The sequence below is a fragment of the Protopterus annectens genome, chromosome 6.part0 (assembly GCF_019279795.1).
Source record: "Protopterus annectens isolate FY-2018-M chromosome 6.part0, PAN1.0, whole genome shotgun sequence".
Taxonomy (NCBI): Eukaryota; Metazoa; Chordata; order Ceratodontiformes; family Protopteridae; genus Protopterus; species Protopterus annectens.
In genome coordinates, this window is record NC_056737.1 from 1,669,450,477 (window position 1) to 1,669,470,830 (window position 20,354).

At 43.0% G+C, this 20,354-nt stretch overlaps 1 protein-coding gene across 3 annotated transcripts in view; it reads left to right on the top strand.

The window, feature by feature from the left end:
• Window positions 1-20,354, top strand: part of FBXO11 (F-box protein 11) — a 2,134,039-nt gene that overhangs the window by 1,809,910 nt on the left and 303,775 nt on the right. The window contains exon 20 of one of the 3 annotated variants that reach the window (XM_044075082.1): window positions 865-962. The exons of the other annotated variants lie outside the window; for them this stretch is intronic. Coding sequence (XP_043931017.1) covers window positions 865-929 — 65 coding nt within the window. The 3' untranslated portion in view covers window positions 930-962. Of the gene's footprint in view, window positions 1-864; window positions 963-20,354 lie in introns of those variants that run through there. 3 annotated transcript variants of the gene reach the window in all.

Sequence of the window (20,354 nt, forward strand, 5' to 3'; positions counted from 1 at the left end):
TTAGAATAATTTTTCATGTTGGTAATTTTGTCCTCGTGACTTTGCCTAAAAAGGCAGTATGGGGGAGGCAAGAGCCTTTGCCAGAAGCCTGAAGCCCAGGGAAGACCGGTGAAGGCCACCTCTAGCAAAGCATAGTGGTCTGGCAGTCATGTCCTTCCAGGCTGTCAGGTACTGGATCCCCTTGGAATGACACCAGAAATTAAGCCAATTGTTAGTCAGTCATTTTCTGTTTGTAATGAGGCATCATTGTCTGGGTGATGGTTGGATGCTGCTTAAGGCTAGGGACATCAAGTCATTCACACCAACGTGGACTATGACAAAGTCATAACAGTACCTGTTGTTGAGAAACTTGAGCGGGTGAGTAATATGGTGGATTCTAGCACCTGACAAGCAACTTACCGTGACTTTTCCCTTGTCTAGCTTGGTGAGGGGCATATCTGTGGAATTGTGGGAACAATATATGCAGAGAAAGAACAAGGTTTAACAGGCAGGATTTGAATGAACCATATAGTGCTTAACTGATGGTGACTGGATAGGTAAGTGATGTATAATGTTTGCAACTACAGTTGTTTCAATGGTGTCTGTGATGTATAATGTTTGCAACTAAAGTGGTGTCAGTGTTTGTTTTTCATTTATATAAATATAAGACGACCTGTGTCATATGTGATAATTTAATAAAGATGTTTTTTGGGGAAAAACAGACTGTTTTGTGGACAATGACAAATGAAAAATCAATTGTAAGGTCCGTTTAAATAAGCTTCATCTTAAAAGACTTGCAAGTAATGTTAGCTTCTGCAGAAAGACAAGTAATTAGTAGCTCTTTGAGGGAAGCATGGAAGACAGTCTAAAGCTAACATTTTGCAGATGCAGAAAATATCTACAAGAAAACAACCCAAGAAGGAAATGAACAGAAACTGGATCTCATCTAAGGCAATACTCATGGCCTTGGAGAATTCAGGAAGACAGAGGTCAGTATACAGGAAGTACAATTATGTTAGCAACTTAACATAAATGTAAATGTTTGAATATGTTAAAAGCTGCAGTCCTTGCATTTGGGATTCCTACCTGCAGGTGATCCAAAAGGCTGGCTTAGCTTCCAGAACTTTAATTACCCCATTAGGGCCTCATGTGACACTCCTCCCACATTAAGCAAGAACACCGGTAATACAACAGGTGCACTGGTTGTTGCTATCCTCAGATCTTTCTTGTCCTGGCTAAAGCCAGAAGAAAACCTCTGTCAAACCTCAAGTGAACCAGATGGTAACAGCCCTATATGTCACCAGGTCTACCCCTGAGGTCACCATTTTCCTTCTCCATGACATAGGTACAGGTAAAAAGTGAAGGGGGTCTGGTAGGGAAGCAAGAGGAAAGGTGCAGATAACAGCTCTAGTGTGTCATGTCAATTCTTGGTGCAAGGAATGCGGGTCAAGAGTAAAAGACAATGTCAAGTGATATAGTAGCTGTACTGCAACAGTGAATCTTACTGTAATGTGCACATTGTTGTAGGTTTCTAACACAACCTGTACTATTATTCTCAGTATTCACCAATGCAGTCCATACCTTTGAGAATATTCCAAAAGCATAGAGAAATGCAGTGACTGGAGAGAATAAATCAGGAGCTCAAGCCCTGTAGGATAGCAGAAGCAAATCCTACCCTGGCCCTATAGGCTGCCCTGAATTACTGTGTTTTGAAAAGGCATGAAAAGAAATCCAACTGTGCACTGACCCTTTTATGGAAGGTGGCAGAGGTTGCAGTAGCTCAAGTGAAGTAGGCTCTAAAATCCACAGAAATTGTTTTCCTATGAACTATCACACTAAGAAAAGTAGTATACATGTCAATTCAATTTGAGATGGTCTGCTTGTATGTTAGCTTCCCTTTCTTTTCCCTTGCAAAGATGATAAACAGTCGTCATTGTATTAAAACGTTATTATTCCCATCTTTTATGTATAATACCTTTTTTGTTAAATGTCTAGTTCTAGCTTGTGTTACATGCATACAACTGTTTGGCAGGTTGAACTTCTATATTGTTTCTTGTCATATCCATTTGAGCTTATGCCACATTTTACAGAACTTTTTGTTTTATTGAAAGTCCTCAAACAAACAAACAAACCCTCAGTACCTCCTAAAACCTATTAGTTAACATACACAACTATGTACATCTTCAAATATTGAAGGGGTTAACCTCTTATTAGAAACAGATGGCCGAAACTGACAACCACACAGACTTGAGTTAACCTAAAAGAAAGGTGATCGGTGGTAAGATGCATGGTGCAGCCTGTGCTTCTGCTAAGTACTAACTGGTTTTGTCTTTTCGTTATAGCTCTCCCAGATGGGAAAAGCCTTGAATGCTTTCAAAGAACATTATCTCTTAACTAGTTTCTCTTGTCTTTTTTTCCCAGCCAATCGCCCTCCACCAGACTGTAACCAGTTTCCCTTTATCAGATTGTCTCCATGGAGACATGAGACTGACCGTTTCTCTTTAGCAGATTGTTTTGGTGGTGACATGAGGGCCAGATACAAAATTGCTACTAAGCCCATATTAATTTGATAGAAAAAATGCCTCATAATATTCAATATTTTTTTCATTTACTTGCTTTCTCTTAAAACTTGCTACTAAATCGGTCTAAGTTCCTTAATCCAGTCATTCACTCCATGCAAGAATGAGAAAAGTACATTCATTTTTCTTTTGTCATGCTCTTTTAACCAGGCTTTTTTTTATATTGCTGTGCCTACATTTCTTAAACCTGAACAAGAAAGAGAGAATGGAGAAAGAAAATTAAAAAAAGAACAGTAGCACCTATTTATAATCCCCATTACACTTAAAAATAACTGGGAAAACTTTACTTTATGGCTAGCAAAGAAAAGCATATACCACAAAAATAGTACTAGTAAGAAAAAATGTTTTCTTTACTGAGTTAACTTTCTCCCCCTTCTTCCCTCCCCAAAGTATTTTCCGAACATGAATGATATGAAATAGGATGTGTACTTTAGTTCCCCACAAGTCCAAATTTAGAAAAAGTCCAATATTTCCAAATTTTCTTTTTCTGTCATATTTCACAAATATAATTATTGCATTGTAATCCCACCGTTGTTACTGGTTTTATTACTGTTCATCTCCATGTACCATATCCAGTTGATGCTTCATTTACAATGTACTCTTGATTAGTCTAGTCATCTCTCATGCTGTCTTCCTTTTGCCCAGCATTTTCCATTGAAACAGTAGAAAAGGTTTCACAGTCTGTGGTCTTTATTACCAGAAGAAAAAGTAGTAGAATCCCCTTCAGTTTCACAACTCATTTTTTGTTGTACAAACATTTGTATTTCATCCTTAACATGTACTTCATTGAAAAATGATTTTGTCCCACCAGAGTAGAATACATTGAAAACAGCTGGGTACAGCAGTTTGAATCACACCTGCATCTCGACAGTCCCTGAATAGTGTAATGAATATACTGCTCTTTGTGGTGTACAATGAATAGTTATTCTCTATAAACACTCTGCTGTCTCCTAGTTTTAGTATTTTGTCCTTCTACCACAGTTTGTCAGAATCAACTTCTTCTGGTAGGATTGCATCTTTACTATTAAAGGTCTAGGTTTATTTCTCATAGCCATGTTTGGAACATACACATGATGTGCCCTTTCAACTAACAACTCATGCTGTGAATACCAGTCCAGTTTCTTATTTTACTTTCATAAAATTAATGCAGCCTGTTCCTTACAGCTTCTCTGGTATAGCTGAAAATCTTGGGATCTGATGATGTTAATCTTTATTCATTCATGCTGGATGGGTCTCAGTTCCGTTCTTGGAACCAGCTCAGCTGATATAGCAAGATCGCGCCAGCCATAAACTCTCGAGCTAAAGTTGCCTGTAGTGGCCCTCTCCTCAGATCTCGTTTGCCGCATAGGGTTTCAAGATGCATCAGGCCAGCTCTCAAGCTAAGTGTTTCTTTATCTAAATATTGATCTTTTGTCTTTATAACTTCTTATAACCCCTTTACTGTTAGACGTTTCTACCTTCTGATATTTTACTTGTGTGAGTGAAACTTCCCTGCCCTTTTTTACCTTTCTGGTATTTCTTTTTACCATTGTTGGTACAGCCCCTCCCTTTCCCTTACTCTTTGGTATTTTATGTATACCATCGTTGGTATTCCTTTATTCCTTTCTCCCTTCTATTACCCAATTGGGTATTTCTCTCCTTTACCATTGTTGGTAATTTATCAAAAACAAAAAAAAAAAAAAAAAAAGGATCCTTTCCTTGTGTGTGTGTGTGTGTGTGTGTGGCCTATCATGACAGTATATCTTTGCTACTGGTGAATTGTTGTTTTTCTCTGCTGTTGGTATTGTTTGGATAATTGGTATAATGGCAGACAAAAAGGCACTACTGGTTTTAAACAGTGTGATAAATGTGGTAGGAAGATGCCAAACTGTGATGACCATCTCTACTGTGTCTGTTGCCTGGGGGTACCACATGTAAAGGTTTAACCCCCATGTGAGCTCTGTAAGATCTTTAGTGCCCATACCTTAGCTGAGTGCAAGAGTAAGTGAATTCTGAAGGGTCTTTCAAAAAAAACCTTTCTTGGAGTCTTTATCTGAGGTGGAGGTCTCAACCCCTCCTAAAAAAGAGCCCCAGAAGGGAAGCCTGTCAGTACCATCGTCTCCTCATCCTCAGGAATCGAAAACCACTAAGGCCCAGGTTCATACGGAACTGAAACCAAAAATTGCTAAACTAGCTTCGACACCTCTGTCAGTGCCGGAGTCTAAAACTCCGTCCATGATGCTGTCCTTGCACGGAACCTACAATGACTACTACTTCCACGGTACCACAGACCCTCTCTCCATCAAATATAGTCTCTCATTTAAAACTAGTCACTCCTCCCCATCACAACCTTCCAGTCGTTTGACCATGGTGCTAAAGGTCAAGACACTAGCCAGGATCAGATATTCTCCGTCAGTTGAACTCTTTGTTGGACATCAGTTAAGTCCTTTCCTTGATCGACCCAAATCACCATTGGGGATGTCAACCAGTTCCACCAGGAGCCTTTCAGAGCTTGATGTACTGAGACTTGTGGATCAACTCCTACCGGCCAGAGGCATTCCAACTTCATCTAAAACCTCCCTTCCACCTGGAGCCAAGGCCTTTTCTCCACAGACTCCAACATATATTCCTCCTTCAACCTCCCTGCAGGTTTTTGGAGCCCTTGATGCTGACGCCTACCCCAGTGCCACCTTCTTCGGTTATACTGGTGGATCTTATGGTTTTGGAGACGACCTACCCTCGAGACCGTGACTGGTCTGTCGGCACCATGATGCAGAGTATGGCACTGATTTTTTTCCATGGAGCCGTCTACAGTTCCGGTAACTCTGGCAGCTCGGAGTCCTCTCCCGGCTCTTTTCCTGGAGGCAGGCTAATTGGAACGGGGTGTGACCCCGGTTCCGAGGTTGTCCTTCTCATTTCTGGGCTCCCATCCCTCTTCTGGTGGGCCTGCCTTTCAGGTTATGGAGAGGGCACTCACCTCCGCAGGTTCACAGCTGGCTCCTTCAGCGCCGGAATGCCACTTATACATGCCATCTGGTCCCAAGCTGACACAGTCCACTATGCTGGGACATCGGGCATGGAGCAGCAAGATACCCTCTCTTCAGATGCCCCCCGAAGAGCCACCCCATTAGAAATCATGCAAGAGGGACGCATGTTGACCCCCCTGAGGAGTCTCTCACCGAAGATGCAGGTTACGATGAGGGGGAAAGATCCCCACGGTCACACCATGAGGATGTCTCCTTTGCTGAAAGAGAGGGATGACTGGAAGCCCACCAACCCTTCTTCTGAGAAATCTGTATTCTTGCAGGCTTTCCGTGCTCACCCCTGTATTTCCTGGGTGACCCCGCCTGCTGATGAGTTAGTCAAGCTCATTGTGCAGCATGCTTGGAAGACTCCTGACACCATTAAGCCAATCCCCCGGAGACCAGACAAAATACTCTTCCCTCCAGAGGATCACCCACATTGGTCTAAAGGTTTAGCAGTAGACGCTATGGTGGTTGTGGCGGCCACAAAGAAAGAACTCACGGAGAAGAGTTCTGCTGTCCGTCCTTCAAACAGGAAGTCTCGGACGATGGACAGATTAGGGAAGTGGGTTTATTCCTCATCGACCTTTGCCATTCGGTCGTTGAACTACTTGACACATTTTACCCATCTCCAGAGAGATTTGATCACAGAACTCTCAGGAACTTTGGCAGGAGTGGTGTCTGATGAGGTACATGACAAAGTTGCCTCACAGCTTGCCACCCTGAAATCCATATCTAACTCATCCATGCGGTTGATTTCCCATACAACCAAAGGAGCGGCCAGAGCAGAGGGTGCAGGTATTGTCATGAGACGTCATGCCTGGATGCGCTTGTGCGACTTTGCAGACCCTTTCAAGTCTTCCTTCGTCAGTGCTCCTGTAGACTCCTCCTCTCTTTTCGGTCCAAAGGTTGGACACACTACCCATGTGCGAGTAGGATGGCAAGACCCTATCTGCTGTGGGCATACGTTTTTACACTCCCTAGCATTCCTGCACTAGGAATCAGAGAAGTGGTTCAGGAAATCCCAAGGGCCTTTCTGTGACGCACATGGCGAGCCCCCCCCCCGGGGGGCGGAGGGGGGAACTCATCAGGGAGACGCCCCCCATGAGGCAAAACAGGTCCACGTAACCAGAGGGTCCAAAGATTCTTTTTCCAGGCAGTCCTACCAGCACTACTGATGAGCATCCCGATTGTTTGCCTCTGGAGACAGTCTGAGACAATTTTCTCTGCAGCACTTAGCCTGGCATTCCATAACGACAAATTCCTGAGTGCAGACTAATTACTAGAGGTTATCGCATCCCCTTCAATCTTTAACTGAGGCTGCAAAGGCAAATCCCCTATGTTCCACCCAGTCAGAGGGACATAGCACAAGAAATCTGAAAGCTGCTCCAAAAAAGTCATCCAGTTAGTCCCACCAAACCAGTTAGAATCCGGATTTAACTCCAGTTTCCTTTTATGGCCAAAAAAGACAGGGGACTGGAGGCCACTGTTTGACCTCAGCACCCTAAACAAGTTTGCCAGACAAACCAAGTTCCAGATGGTCATGGTTCAGTCTATCCTCCCATTTCTGAAGAAAGACGACTGGATGTGCTCAGTAGATCTCCAGGATGTGTATTACCATATAAAAATGGACAAACACTCCTGGAGATATCTCCGCTTCTGGCTGGGAGCCAATCACTACCAATTTCGGGCACTGCCCATTGGTCTCTCCACAGCCCCCAGAGTGTTCACCAAATGTATTGCAGTGGTATCAGCTCACCTGAGATTGTAGGGATTGAGTGTTTCCGTATCTAGAAGATTGGCTCCTTACCACCCTCACCAACCATCTACTGCTTCATGCCTTGCACTATACTCTACAGCTAGCAAGCTCCTTAGGGATCTCAGCAAACAAAGAGAAGTCAAAACTAGTACCTGCTCAAAGCCTAGAATTCATAGAGCAACATTCGACACAAGGTCTTGCCTGGTTGCCCTCCTGCTTCACAGGCTTCAGAGACTAAGATCTCAGCCTCGACTGATAGTCTCAGGACAAAGTCCCAGCTTGTTTTGTCCTTCACCTGCTAGGATCAATGGCAGCAATGATTACTATAGTCCCTCTGGTAAGACTACACATGAGATGGGTACAGTGGCTCGTAGCATCACACTGGTCCCTATTGACATAATGAACTGCTGCAAGCAGGATCTCTATTGGTGGATGAAGCCAGAAATGGAGTTATGGAGTTGTCCCTTCTCACCTCCTCAGTCCAAGGCCATAGTGACCATGGATGCATCCCTGATGGGGTGGGGGGAAGGCATTTAAAGGGAAAGATGGTCGAACTGAGGGCGGTGCTTCTGGTGTTGCAAACATTTCACTCTGCCATCCTGTTGGGGACAATTGCTATCCAGTTGGACAATATGTCGGTAGTCTGGTACATCAACAAACAAGGGGGAACCAGATCCTAACTGTTGTGTTGAGAGGCCATGAGAATCTGGGAGTGGGCAATAGCCACCAACCGCTTTCTAGTAGCAATGTACATTCCTGGGATTTCCAACATGATTCTGGATCCAACTGCAGGACTTCTGTCACGCCCACAGGGGTTGATCCATCCAAACCTATCAAGCCTCAAGCTGACAGCTTGGTTTCTCCACTTCCAGTATTTGCCAGGCAAAATAACCCTTCTTCCCCTGTTCAAAAAATCCTTCTGGCTTCCCATAAACAATCCACCAGGAAGATTTATCATAGTAAATGGAACAGATTTGTGTATTGGTCTCGTGAAAACGGAATAGATTCCTTCTCAGCTCTGATCAGTTCGGTTTTAGAGTATTTATCAATCCTACTCCATTCAGGAGCTTCTACGATCCGGGTCCAGTTAGTAGCCATCTCAAACTTTCACAATGGTTTCCAGGCTTCCTCTCTGGTATGTCATCGCCTCTGTAAAACCTTCTTGAAAGGAGAAGTTCTTCGTGTTTCACTGTTGCAATCATCACACTTGTTTATCTGCCTTGCAGGTACACTCAGTCGGCCCGAATACCAGAGATTTAGTATTTCTGCGCTGGATGCTGTCGCTCCAGGACTGATGTCAGGTCATCAGGGGTATCAAAACAGGCAGCCGACGCCATTACTTCAGTCTTTCTTGCTGAGGAGCATGAAGCAGAAACAGTTCGCATGAGTGCCAGTCGGCCGCTACTTGAGTTTTCATTTACGAATTGAATCATCCTGAAGTCTTCTAAAGCTAAGTACCCCATTGGGGATAATTTTTTCTTGCTCTAACCGATGTCAGAAAAAGTTAACAATTGTCTTGCCTGTGGAAAGTAAATACCACACCAAGATTTCCATTCTTACTGTATTACCTGTTTAGGCCGAGACCACGACGTACCTCTCTGTCAGTTTTGTGCCTTGTTCAATGCTCAAATTATTAGTCGTCTGGCCCTTATTGTTGCTAAATACTTTTGTTCTCCATCTCTGTATTCCGAAATGGCTTTGGTAAGCCATCCGACTACTGAAAAAATGTAAGGAAAAAGACAGAGACAGACCGCACAGGTCCAAAGCTGCCGACGATGCTTCCGTTAAGCTAGTCACCAGTTCGCCAGTACTTAATGAGCCGCTTTCGCAGCCCCTGATGCCTGCTTCAATGGTGGATTTGCAGGCCTCTACCGAGACCCGTTCAGAGTCTGGTATGCCGCGAGACTCTTCTTCGACTATGGAACTTGCGAATGTCTCTACCTTGGATGGGTCTGGAGCTGCTGAGCAGGCACCGACTTCTGAAGAAGTTCTTTGCACTACCGATGTTCGACACTAACTGATGACTTCTTTCGCGTCTTCACTTCTGTCTAAAACTGCAAAGTTTCTAAGGCCAAGAGTACGCGCTATGTTTAGAAAACCGACTACCAAAGCGCATGCACCTGCTCCCTTGCCACAACACCAAATCCTTAAAATGGCAGAAGACCTTATTATGCTGATTAGGGGGAAGTCAGCCTTCCCCTGCTAAGAGAAGGAGACCTGTCCCCAGCAGCTTCAACAGACCACGAGTCCAACTTCTCTGAGGTATCTGATTATGAAGACATGCCCTTATCTGCTTATGAGGATTCAGATGCAGAGGAATCCATTCCCTCTGCCCCTCCTCCAGAGAACTTTTCTTTTGGTGAAACCTTACATACTTTAAGAGAGCATTTCCATTGAGAATGCCAAGACTATCCTCAGTCCAAAAAGAGACTCTGAGAATTTCTAGATTTGTCACAACATAGGCCTTTAGCAATACCGCCCAGTGTTGGAAGTTGCGGATGATGTCTTTATGGAATCCAGTCTTACTCCTGATACTTTACCCCTCTGCTCTTAGGAAAGCAGACAAGTATTACACAGTACCTGACTCTCACAAATTCCTTTTCAAAAATCCTACTGCTGACCCAGAGATCATTTCCCAGGGGGCTGAAGTTATCGGAACATCTACAGCTAAGAATCCCACCCCTTCGGACAGGGATTCCCGAGCTTTGGGCAGATGGGGTAAGAAAGTATATACCTCTGAAACTCTATAATTAGGGCTTTGAATTGTCAGTTTCACATACTGAAGTACCAACAACATATTATGGAACTTAAGCAAAAAATAGCAACCTTTACAGACTGTGCAGAAAATAAAGAATTGCAAGAGCTTATGTATTCTGCAAGCCAAGTCAGCAAGCATACATTGTAGTGTGGGTTTGATGCCCTAGAAGCATCTTGCAGGACAGCAGTCACTGGTTCTGTACTGAGAAGGCATGCTTGGCTTAAGGAGCAGACCTTGCCAGACCATGTCAAATCAAAGTTATTAGACGCTCCTTTGAACAAGGACAATCTGTTTGGCACCAAAGCAGAAGAGGTTCTTAAAAAGATGGAAGAAAAAATCTAAATCTATGCAGGCAAAGAATTCTTGCAAGTACAGCTTCCTATATTCAGTAGGCATTGCCCATCGAAACATTGGTCCTTTCCAGCCCCCTCAAGGCCATCTCAAACTAGACCCAGGGGAAACAGGCCCCCCAGACTACAGTCTCCAGGGTATGTAAAGATCTAAGCAGTGGAGTGCCTCCACCTCCAAAGCAGGGAGTGCAAAGCTACCCCATTATGGAAATAATTCACAGTGACGTCTCTACTCCCCTCCCCACCTTTGCCCAACTGCTTGTGCCCCTAGGAGGAAAACTTGCCCTTCATGCAAAAAACTGGATGTCCTTCACCAAAAACCGATGGATCCTCAACATTGTATCCCAGGGGTACAAGTTTTACTTCCACACTCTGCCAACCCCAAGAGGGTTCCCAGACCTTCCTCCAAACCAGTGTGCAGAGGCACAAAACCACATTCTATTCCTGCTCTCTATCAGGGCAATTCAACCTGTTCCTGTGGAACAGGTCAAGGATTATATTCCAGACTTTTCCTGGTACCCAGAAAAGAGGGCTCTTGGCGCCCCATCCTAGATCTTTCAATTCTCAACACCTTCCTGATGGTACCAAAATTCAAAATGCTCACCCTGCAGCAACTTCTACTTATGCTAGCCAAAGATGCCTGGTTAGTCACCCTAGACTTAAAAGAAGCCTAATCTGCACATCCCCATAAGGGAGTCATGCAGGAAATATCTGTGTTTCAGGGCCGAATCTATGCATTATCAGTTCTCTGCACTTCCTTTTGGCTTATCCACTGCTCCCAGAGTATTCACAAAATGCCTGGCTCCAGCCATTGCTTACTGCAGGCAGAGAAATATCCAAATTTACCCGTACTTGGACGACTGCCTGATTCAGGCAGACAGTCAGGAAATGTTGTTGCAGCACCTGACATTTGTACAAAAAACCTTCTCACATTCCTGGGGTACACCATCAACGAAAATAAATCAAAACTAGCTCCCAGTCAAAAGATTTGTATTCCTGGGAGCAAGCTTGGATTCAGCATCCCAGATGGCATTCCTCACTTCAGAAAAACAAGCCTATCTGACCGACTATTTTACTCAAATGGCCACCAGAACCCAGCTGTCTGCAAGGAAAATCTTGCAGGGCCCTAGGGTTCATGGCCTCATGCATCCTCCTAATTCCATATGCCAGACTGCATATGAGGAAACTTCAATGGTACTTAAAAAGTCTTTGGTGCCAACATTCTCAGGACCTGGAAACAGTCATTCCTATCATACCCTGTCTAAGGACAGAGTTTCTTTGGTGGGCAGCAGCATGCAACCACAACAAGGGACTGCCCTTTACTCAACACCACACCGTCCAGACCCTAACCACAGACGCATCAGATTATGTCTGGGGAGCACACATGAACAGCAAGTGCATTCAGGGCCACTGGAGCCCAAGTCAATTTCATCTGTACATCAACCAAAAAGAGATGCTAGTTGTGCAGCATACCCTGACAGCTTTCAGATCCCTACTCTCACCAGGCCGCCTGCTAATAAAAACAGACAACACCATAGTTATGTGGTACATCAACATGCAGGGGGGACCTACTCTGCAGGCTAGCCATGGTCCTGTGGAACACTGCCTTGGAGATGCAGCTCCACGTGCAAGATCAGTTCTTGCCAGGCAAACAAAACTCACTGGCAGACTACTTAAGCAGAAATCTCCTAGACCCACAGAAGTGGCAATTAGAGCCCAGCACCTTCAACCTTCTGATTCAGAAATGGGGGACCCAGAGGTGGATCTGTTTGCCTCCCCCTGTAACCATCAGCTCAGCAAATTCTGCCCCAGGAATCCTCACAGCACGGCCTGGAAAGTGGATGCTCTATCTTTTCAGTGGGCAAATCTCTCCATCTATGCCTTTCCCCCTCTGCCCCTTATTTCAAGAGTATTACTCAAGATAAGACAGGACAGACCAAGGACAATTCTGATTGCCCCGGACTGGTACCCACTGCTGCGCAGCCTGTCACTGGTGCCACCCTGGCACCTACACCAGAACCCAACCCTGCTCTCTCAGCAGGGGGGACAGATTCTGCATCCACAACTGCAAATCCTAAATCTTGCAGCCTGGTTTATTCCTTGAATTCTCCCCCAGTAACCCTAAGCAAGCAGGTACTGGACGTCATTGTTGAAGCCAGAAGACCCAGTACAAGAAAATCCTATGGTGATAAGTGGAAAAGGTACTGCTCCTGGATTCAGTCTAAAGGAGAGGACACAACTCTGCCCTCAATGACCTCTAATCCTGGATTACTTAGCAGATCTACTCCACAGAGGCCTGTCCTTCTCTTCCATTAAGATGCATGCCTCAGCCATTTTGGCTTATTACAACATGGAGCCACCTCTCTCCTCGCACCCTCTTATCAAACCATTCCTGAGAGGGGAAAACAACTTAAGGCCACCGAGGAGAGCACCCACCCCTGCTTGGGACCTGAACTTTGTATTGGAAAAGTTCATGCCCCCCCCCCCCCTTTGAACCTGCAGCGTCAGCAGAGTTAAAATTCCTCTCTTGGAAAATAGCCTTGCTTCTGGACATCACTTCAGCTAGAAGAGTGTCTGAACTACAAGCACTTATGGCTGTGGAACCCTTCATTATTTTCCATGCTGACAGGGTTTCTCTCAGGACTAACCCTTCCTTTATGCCTAAAGTACTGTCCAGTGTGGCTCTCAACCAATCCATGCCAACCTTCTTCCCTAATCCTCAAAATAAAGGGGAAAGGATCCTGCACTCGGACGTGCACAGACAGCTCAGATTCTACCTTGATGGGACTAATGCCTTCAAGAAATCTGACCAGTTACTAGTCAGCTTTGCAACAGGGGCAGAGGGCAAGGCCATTTCAAAACTATTTCCAAATGGATAGCACACTGCATCCATTTCTGCTACAAGCACCATGGGAAACCAACCCCTCAGGGGGTCAGAACACATTCCACTAGGGCATCCTGTACCTCTACAGCATTTTTCAGGGGAAGTCCCTACCAGGGTCATTCTGGAAGCTGCTGCCCTGACGTTCTTTACACACCTTCACCAAGCATTACCACCTGCCTATCTTTTCCAAATCCGGTGCAGGTTTTGCAACAGCAGTCCTGCAAGGCATACTAGCCAGCCCCTAACTCTTTTTGACTGCCTCCACCCTTCTTCAGCTTTGGGAATCTACAAAAGTGTGATGACTGCAACAGTGAAACACGAAGAACATAGTACAGTTGTGTACACTTACCATAAATGTAGATGTTCAAGTGTATTCACTGTTGTAGTCCTGGTTTCCCTCCCTCCAGCCCCCTGGGCTCTCTCTCTCTCTCCTCTCTATGGCTATTACTCACCCCTTTCAGGGGTATTGCTATCAGTATTTACTTTTTACTGATGGTGTTTTCCCCACCATAACTTAGCTCCCTATTTGGGGGGCTCCCGATATTTGGGGCAAGAAAAACTGATGTAATGGTGTCGGCTGCCTGTTTTTATACTCCTGACGACCTGACATCAGTCGTGGATCGACAGCATCCAACGCAGTAATACTAAGTCTCTGGTATTTGGGCCAACTGAGGGTTACCTGCAGGCAGATAACTCAAGTCTGATGACTGCAACAGTGAATACACTTGAACATCTACATTTATGGTAAGTGTACACAACTGTAATTTTTTACATATAAGACCGCCTTTCAAAGAGCCCATTGAACCTTAGAATCTCACATTGGTCCTATAATGTTTGACTCATCATCCCTTTGAGCCTCCGGCCAATTGTGACATATAATTCTCATCTTGGAAATCTCTGTTTTTGGTAGCCATTACCTCAGCAAGAAGAATATCAGAATTCGACTTTGTGCATAAAACGCCCTTACATTGTTTTTCACAGAGAGAATTACTTCGGACTTAACCCATCCTTTCTACCCAAGGTTGTTTCATAGCTGAATATTAACCATTTCATTGATTTGCCAGTTTTCTTCCATAATTTCTCAAATAAAGGAGAATATGGTTTGTATTTATTGGATGTACATAGACAATTACGCTTCTGTTTGTGTAGGACTAAATCTCTCCGAAAATCTGACCAATTATTCCTGTCCTTCTTAGGACCCAAGTTGGGAAGATCAGTTTTTAAAGTCAGCTTGGCAAAGTGGCTGAGAATGTATTTCATTTGTCTGTCAACAGAACCAAATGAGTTTTGACTACAAAAATAAAGGCACATTCAACCAGATTATTTCATTCTAAAGCTTCTATGGTTGACATTTGTGCAGCCGTGACTTGGGCTTCTCCTCATACCTTTATCACTCATTACAAATTGGACTTGGTCTCCAGGGGGAGAGCATCCTTTGGCTCAGTGGTGCTCAGGAATATTCTTCCATAGGGCCTTCCAGGACATAAAGTAGCTAGGGACTTTGTCCCATCCATCATGAATGAATGAAGATTAACAATATCAGATAAAGAAGTTATGTTCTTACCATAACTTTCCATCTATAATGTTGATCTTCATTCATTCATGACATCTCACCCTCCTACCCCCCTCCAAAAGATTCCTGAAGGTTCCGACTTGGTCCTGGTTACATGATAGGGCATTTGCTCAGACAAAACCTCCGCTTTCTTTCCTTATGGGCAACTTGATCTGAGGAGAGGGGCACTATGGATAAACCTTAGCTTGAGAGTTTTTGGCTGCAGCGAGCTTGCTGTATCAGCCGAGTTGGTTCGAGGACAGAACCGAGACCCATCCGTTATGAATGAATAAATATCAACAACACAGATGGAATGTTATTGTAAGAACATAATTTCTTTTTTCCCCCTACATGCTCTGTCCTCTTATTCTGTTATTTTTTTTTTAAACATCTCTTCCTGAGCAGTCTCATATTCAGCCAGCCTTTTTTTCATTTCAACCTCTGATTTTTGCAGCTTTTTAACTCTGTCATCGTTTATTTTAACCAGGTCTGTGTGCAGTTATCTTGTATCATTTTGTATGTTACTGGAAGTCTTGTCTGGAGGTTGCATTGTTTTTTGATGAACAGCCGCAGAACTTTGCCCAGTCAGTGTTTCTTCCTCACTTTTTGTAGCTGATTTTTTTTCCCAGGTGCCCTGTATTTCTTTTTTTCCTGGCATCCAGGCAGTACACTTACTAGCCAGTTACTGAAATCTACCCATTAACACAAACGTCTACTGTCCTCCTCTTTTGAGTTTCTGTTTTCTCACTGGGAGAGCTACAGTTAAGCTGTTACTGAATGTGCAGCAATGTTGGAAGTCTATGTTGAAATTCATGTTGTTGCCATTTCCAGTTTCCACCAGAGATTTCACAGTTCTTGTCATCCTTAAAGGTTTTCAGGACTTTTCTTCAAGCTTCATTCTATGCAAAGCCTCCATTCAAGGACCCGGTTTCCTACTCCCCATTGAAAGTTGTATTGTATGCCAGAAGATCTAGCTTTACCATCTTTTGCGTCTGCCACATAAGCTGATTTACACTTTTATTATTACTTTAGCATGATGATCATGGTTGCTTGTTTTTGTCATAGGGATAGTGTATCCTTGCAAATGAGTCCTTCCTTCATGTGAGCAATAACCACAGAAACTAAATTAAACAGGTCTGTAAGTTTGCCTGTGTTCTCTCCCAGCAATTCTATGAGTCTAGCACCTCTTTCACTGTATGGATGTGCAAGGACAATTAAGATGTTCTTCAGACAGCCTGAAAGTCATGTGCAGAGATTGTCATTTGTCTCACTTCCAGTTAACAGGTTGGATTTCAAAGCTTTTCAAGCCAAGCTTGTCCTGGTATTTTTCAGAATTCATTAAATTTGGTTATGAAGAACATAAAAAAAGAGATTCTCTTATTCCTACGGCATATTTAACAAGAACTAGAGTAGGCAACTTTCTCACTGGTGATTTTATGTTAGTAATGAATTCTTCAACAGGACCACTTTTAATTGAACCATAGTTAGTAATTCATTTTTCTGTGAAGAGAACCATGACTCTGTGGGCCTGTGAAGATTTTTGTACACAGTTGTATGTGGGATTGTTTGGTATATCTGAGTTTCCAAGTACCAAACAAGGGAAGACACCCAGTCACACTTACTCAGTTTTAGAATTTATTTCAGAAATGTGGTGGTGTCTGTTCCCAGAAATAATGCTCAGTAGGGAGCTTGGCAGTGTAACCGAAGATAAACAGAATGAGAATATGTTGACCAAAAGAAAATAAATCCTAGATGCAGTTCAACAAATTATAGCACTTGGCATGTGTAGTAGAAGCAGAAGTAAAATGCAGCATACGGTGGCTGTGTCCCCAGTTTTAACTATGAAATCATACAAAGATTGAAACAGGGCTTGCCACCATTTGGGATGAAAGTAATCTGTAAAGCCAGTGTTGTGGCAGAGAGGGATAAAACCCTTACTACAGCCCAGTCTACTTGGGTTCAATTAGTGGCTCAAGGGCATTTGAGGTGTTGGCAGGGAGGATGGGTGTACCTATCCTGGAAGTTGTGGAGATGTACATGGGCACACAGAGGGACTGGAGCTCCCTGGCAGAGGTGGGGAGCCGACCGCTGAGTGTTGTCTGTTATGTGGACTGGGAGGTTTACTGACATCAGCTCCATGTAAAAGTGTAGAGCAGTTAGTGCTGTCCAACCATTGCATTTCCTCCTGTTAGGCACACATGCTGAAATGGGGAAACTGGTTAAGACTTAGTGACCCCCTCTCATGGCAGTAGTATGCTGTATGGCCTTGAGACACCTTAAGGCTCCATGTGAACCCCAGACTGGTTGGAGCATGTCCAGGAGTATTTAAAAGCAGGGGATGGTAGACGTGACAGTTGATGGAGCATTGTATTACATTGATGGTTGACTGCTTAAGGAGGGGAAAAGAAAACAAAATAGTCATCACAGTAACTGGATGACACTGTTTACTAAAATAAAAGTACTTTAACATTTAAAGAAGCACGACTGAAATGTCCACCATCCTAACACGCTTTCACTACTAAATGACAGTACAATACATACAAGCTGTGTATCATCTGAGCTATGAAATGATTCAGAATGTTTGTAAATTACATTGACATAGCTTGTAAATTAACTTTGAAAGTGCAGTAATTCTTTATACTCAAGGCTGTGTTACGTCTCTCACTTCCCAAAACTTCACTTGGTAGCTGTGATTTCAACAGATTGTCACTTCATTGTGTTAATCCCAAAGGCTAATATATTTAAAGAATGCAGTATTATCAGCTGGCAGGAACCACCCATCCCAAATCAGGGATAGAAAATGCTGAGAGGTCTAGTTACTGATTTGGGCTGTTGACACTCGGATACTACAGAAAGCTGTAGGTAGGGATAATTGGAAAAACAAAATACAAAGTACAATGAACACTAATACCCCACACCCTTCTATTAAATCGTTCAACTGTCTATACTTTTAGTAGGGTAGCTAAACGTTATTGGAACTCAGTGCATTTTGTACTGGTATCCTGTAAGGCAGAGTTTCAGACTTGCAACACATTCTAACTATGTACAAGTATAGCAAGGCTACAAATTTGTACCATTTTAATTTGAGAGAAGAGGTCAAAAGTTAATTTTGAGGGCTGTGCAGCATGCAGATATCTATAGTGCCAAAGCAAAAGTTTTTTTTCTTGAGATACTGAAAACAGGCACATTAGCTCTTCAGGGTCAATGAATTATTGAAGCAGGTCTTTTTCCTCAGCTGTGAGGTGTAAAGCCAGTGACTGTAATGCAAAGGTTTAATTTCCAGTATGTTTACTGTTCATAGCAGCTGTTGGATATCTGTTAATGGCATATTCAGATGAAACAAAGAATGTTAGCTATCTAAAAAAATTCTTTTAAGCCAATGTTAACATAACATTTCTCATCAGAATGCCTAAATGCCCAGAACAGTAACAAACAAGCTCTTCTAAAATGCCAAATGTCAGTCTTACATTTGATGGAGACAGATTTTGTCCAGTTTCACTTATACTGTTATGCATTCACAGGTAGTAAGTAAAGCATACCTCTGTCCATGACAGTCAAGGTCAGAAAGTGCTGAGACATCCAGCAGCTCTTGGTGCATATTGAATGAATATGTTAAAGAATGTATATTTGAAGAGCTATGTACATGACCTGTTAAGTAATTGTTTCAGTAGTTATTCTCTGGATCTGAAATGTAAAAAAAAAAAAAGGAAAAAAGGGAGCTTGCAGCAGCATGTTAAAAATGAATCCAACAAGACCAGAAGAAAACACAGTACCTCTCTAGGCGCTGAAATTAAACTCTTCCAAAACAGTAATTGGGTCATACAAGTGGTCAAAACAGATGGGTAATCATTTGGTGTCTGTTCAAACCCAAATCTGTCCACATTTGCTGCAGTGGATGTTGCATAGTAGATGAGATGGAGTGCCTAGTAAAGGATTACTTGGCTTCTTTTATAAGACATTTTGATTGGGATGAAAAACCATGTGCTGACGAGCACAATGATAGAATTCTGAAGCTATGTGCTGTGAGAAAGGCATGCACTAGGCCAGGGGTCTGCAACCTTCACTATAAAAAGAGCCCTATTTTTATTCCTTTGTTGAGATTTTTATTGGGATCGCTTGATCACTGCGTGTGTGTGTGTGTGTGTGTGTCACCGCCGCATACCTCTCAACCTCTTAGAACAAGAAATCTGAACAAAGCCATAAATGGGGGGGACAAAGGCCCAAAAATAGGGAGACTTTTTAAATATTGCTCTTACAATCTTAGAAAGTTAATAGAGTAACAGGTTTTGCATTAGCAGTAATTTTCTTAAAGATATGAAGTCTGAAATTCAAATGTCTGTCTAGATTTTCTGACTTCAGCCCACAATGATTTGCCAGAAAACTACAATTTTAGAGAAACCGGCCAAAAAATATGAGACAAAAATCAGGAAATTCTACGAAAATCTGTACAGTTGAGAGTGTGTGTGTGTGTGTGTGTGTGTGTGTGTGTGTGTGGAAAATACATGTTAACAGAAACCATGTTATTCTAACAAATTTATAAGAGCAATATTTAAAATCTGTCCCTGTTTTTCTTCCTTTGTTCCCCTTTTATTTGTTGCTCAGTCCAGACTTCGTGTGATGAGTTTCAGAGGTATTTCCTAGAAATGCTGCTACTGCCAGGGAATCGCTGTCAGTGTGTATGAAATGCATGGTAACAGAAACTGTGTTATTCTAGCAATATTTAAAATCCGTCGTTTGATCACTGTCCGTGTGTATGTGTGTACCGTGCTACAGAGTGGCCATTATTTTTTTAAAGCTACAGGGAGCCAATGCAGAGGGGTATAAGAGCCACATGTGGCTCCACAGCCACAGGTTGCCTACCCCTGCACTAGCCGGTGAAATTCAGACCAACTTTCAGGAATAACTGAAGTTACTGAGTTGATTACATTAGATTCATGGAATTTACAGTGCCTGACATTAGATGTAGGGCAGTAGTTTTGGACAAATTGAGAACATGGACTTTTTTGTATGGTGAAAGTCTCTAGCCTAATTTAGGAGCATATGAAAATGTGTGCCACATGTACAGTTGCTGGTCAAGTGTTTTTACTCAGTAATAGCCTATTTTCATGCTTTCAGTAAATGTTATGCCATGCAGAATATTAGTCAACACTTGTTTTAAAAGGGTGTTTTATGATAAGACTGTAATTGTATTTTCTTCACTATTCATTGTTGCTAAACTTCTTATGGATAAAGTTGCTTATTAAAAATAAACTAAACAGATGGATATTCCATGCTTGTAGCTTGAAATTCATGCTGCTGGAGTGAGCTTATCACAAAAGCAGCAAATATTCATCCCACAGCACAAGTGCAGTTTTTATTGAGTAGGCAGTGTAGTAGTTCATGCAGGCAAGTATAGACTGCTTCATTAAGGAGGCTAACAGCTACTGTGGCTGAATCTAAGCTTACAGATATCAAAATGATTTGTACTTTGTGGTATTTCTGCTTCACTGTC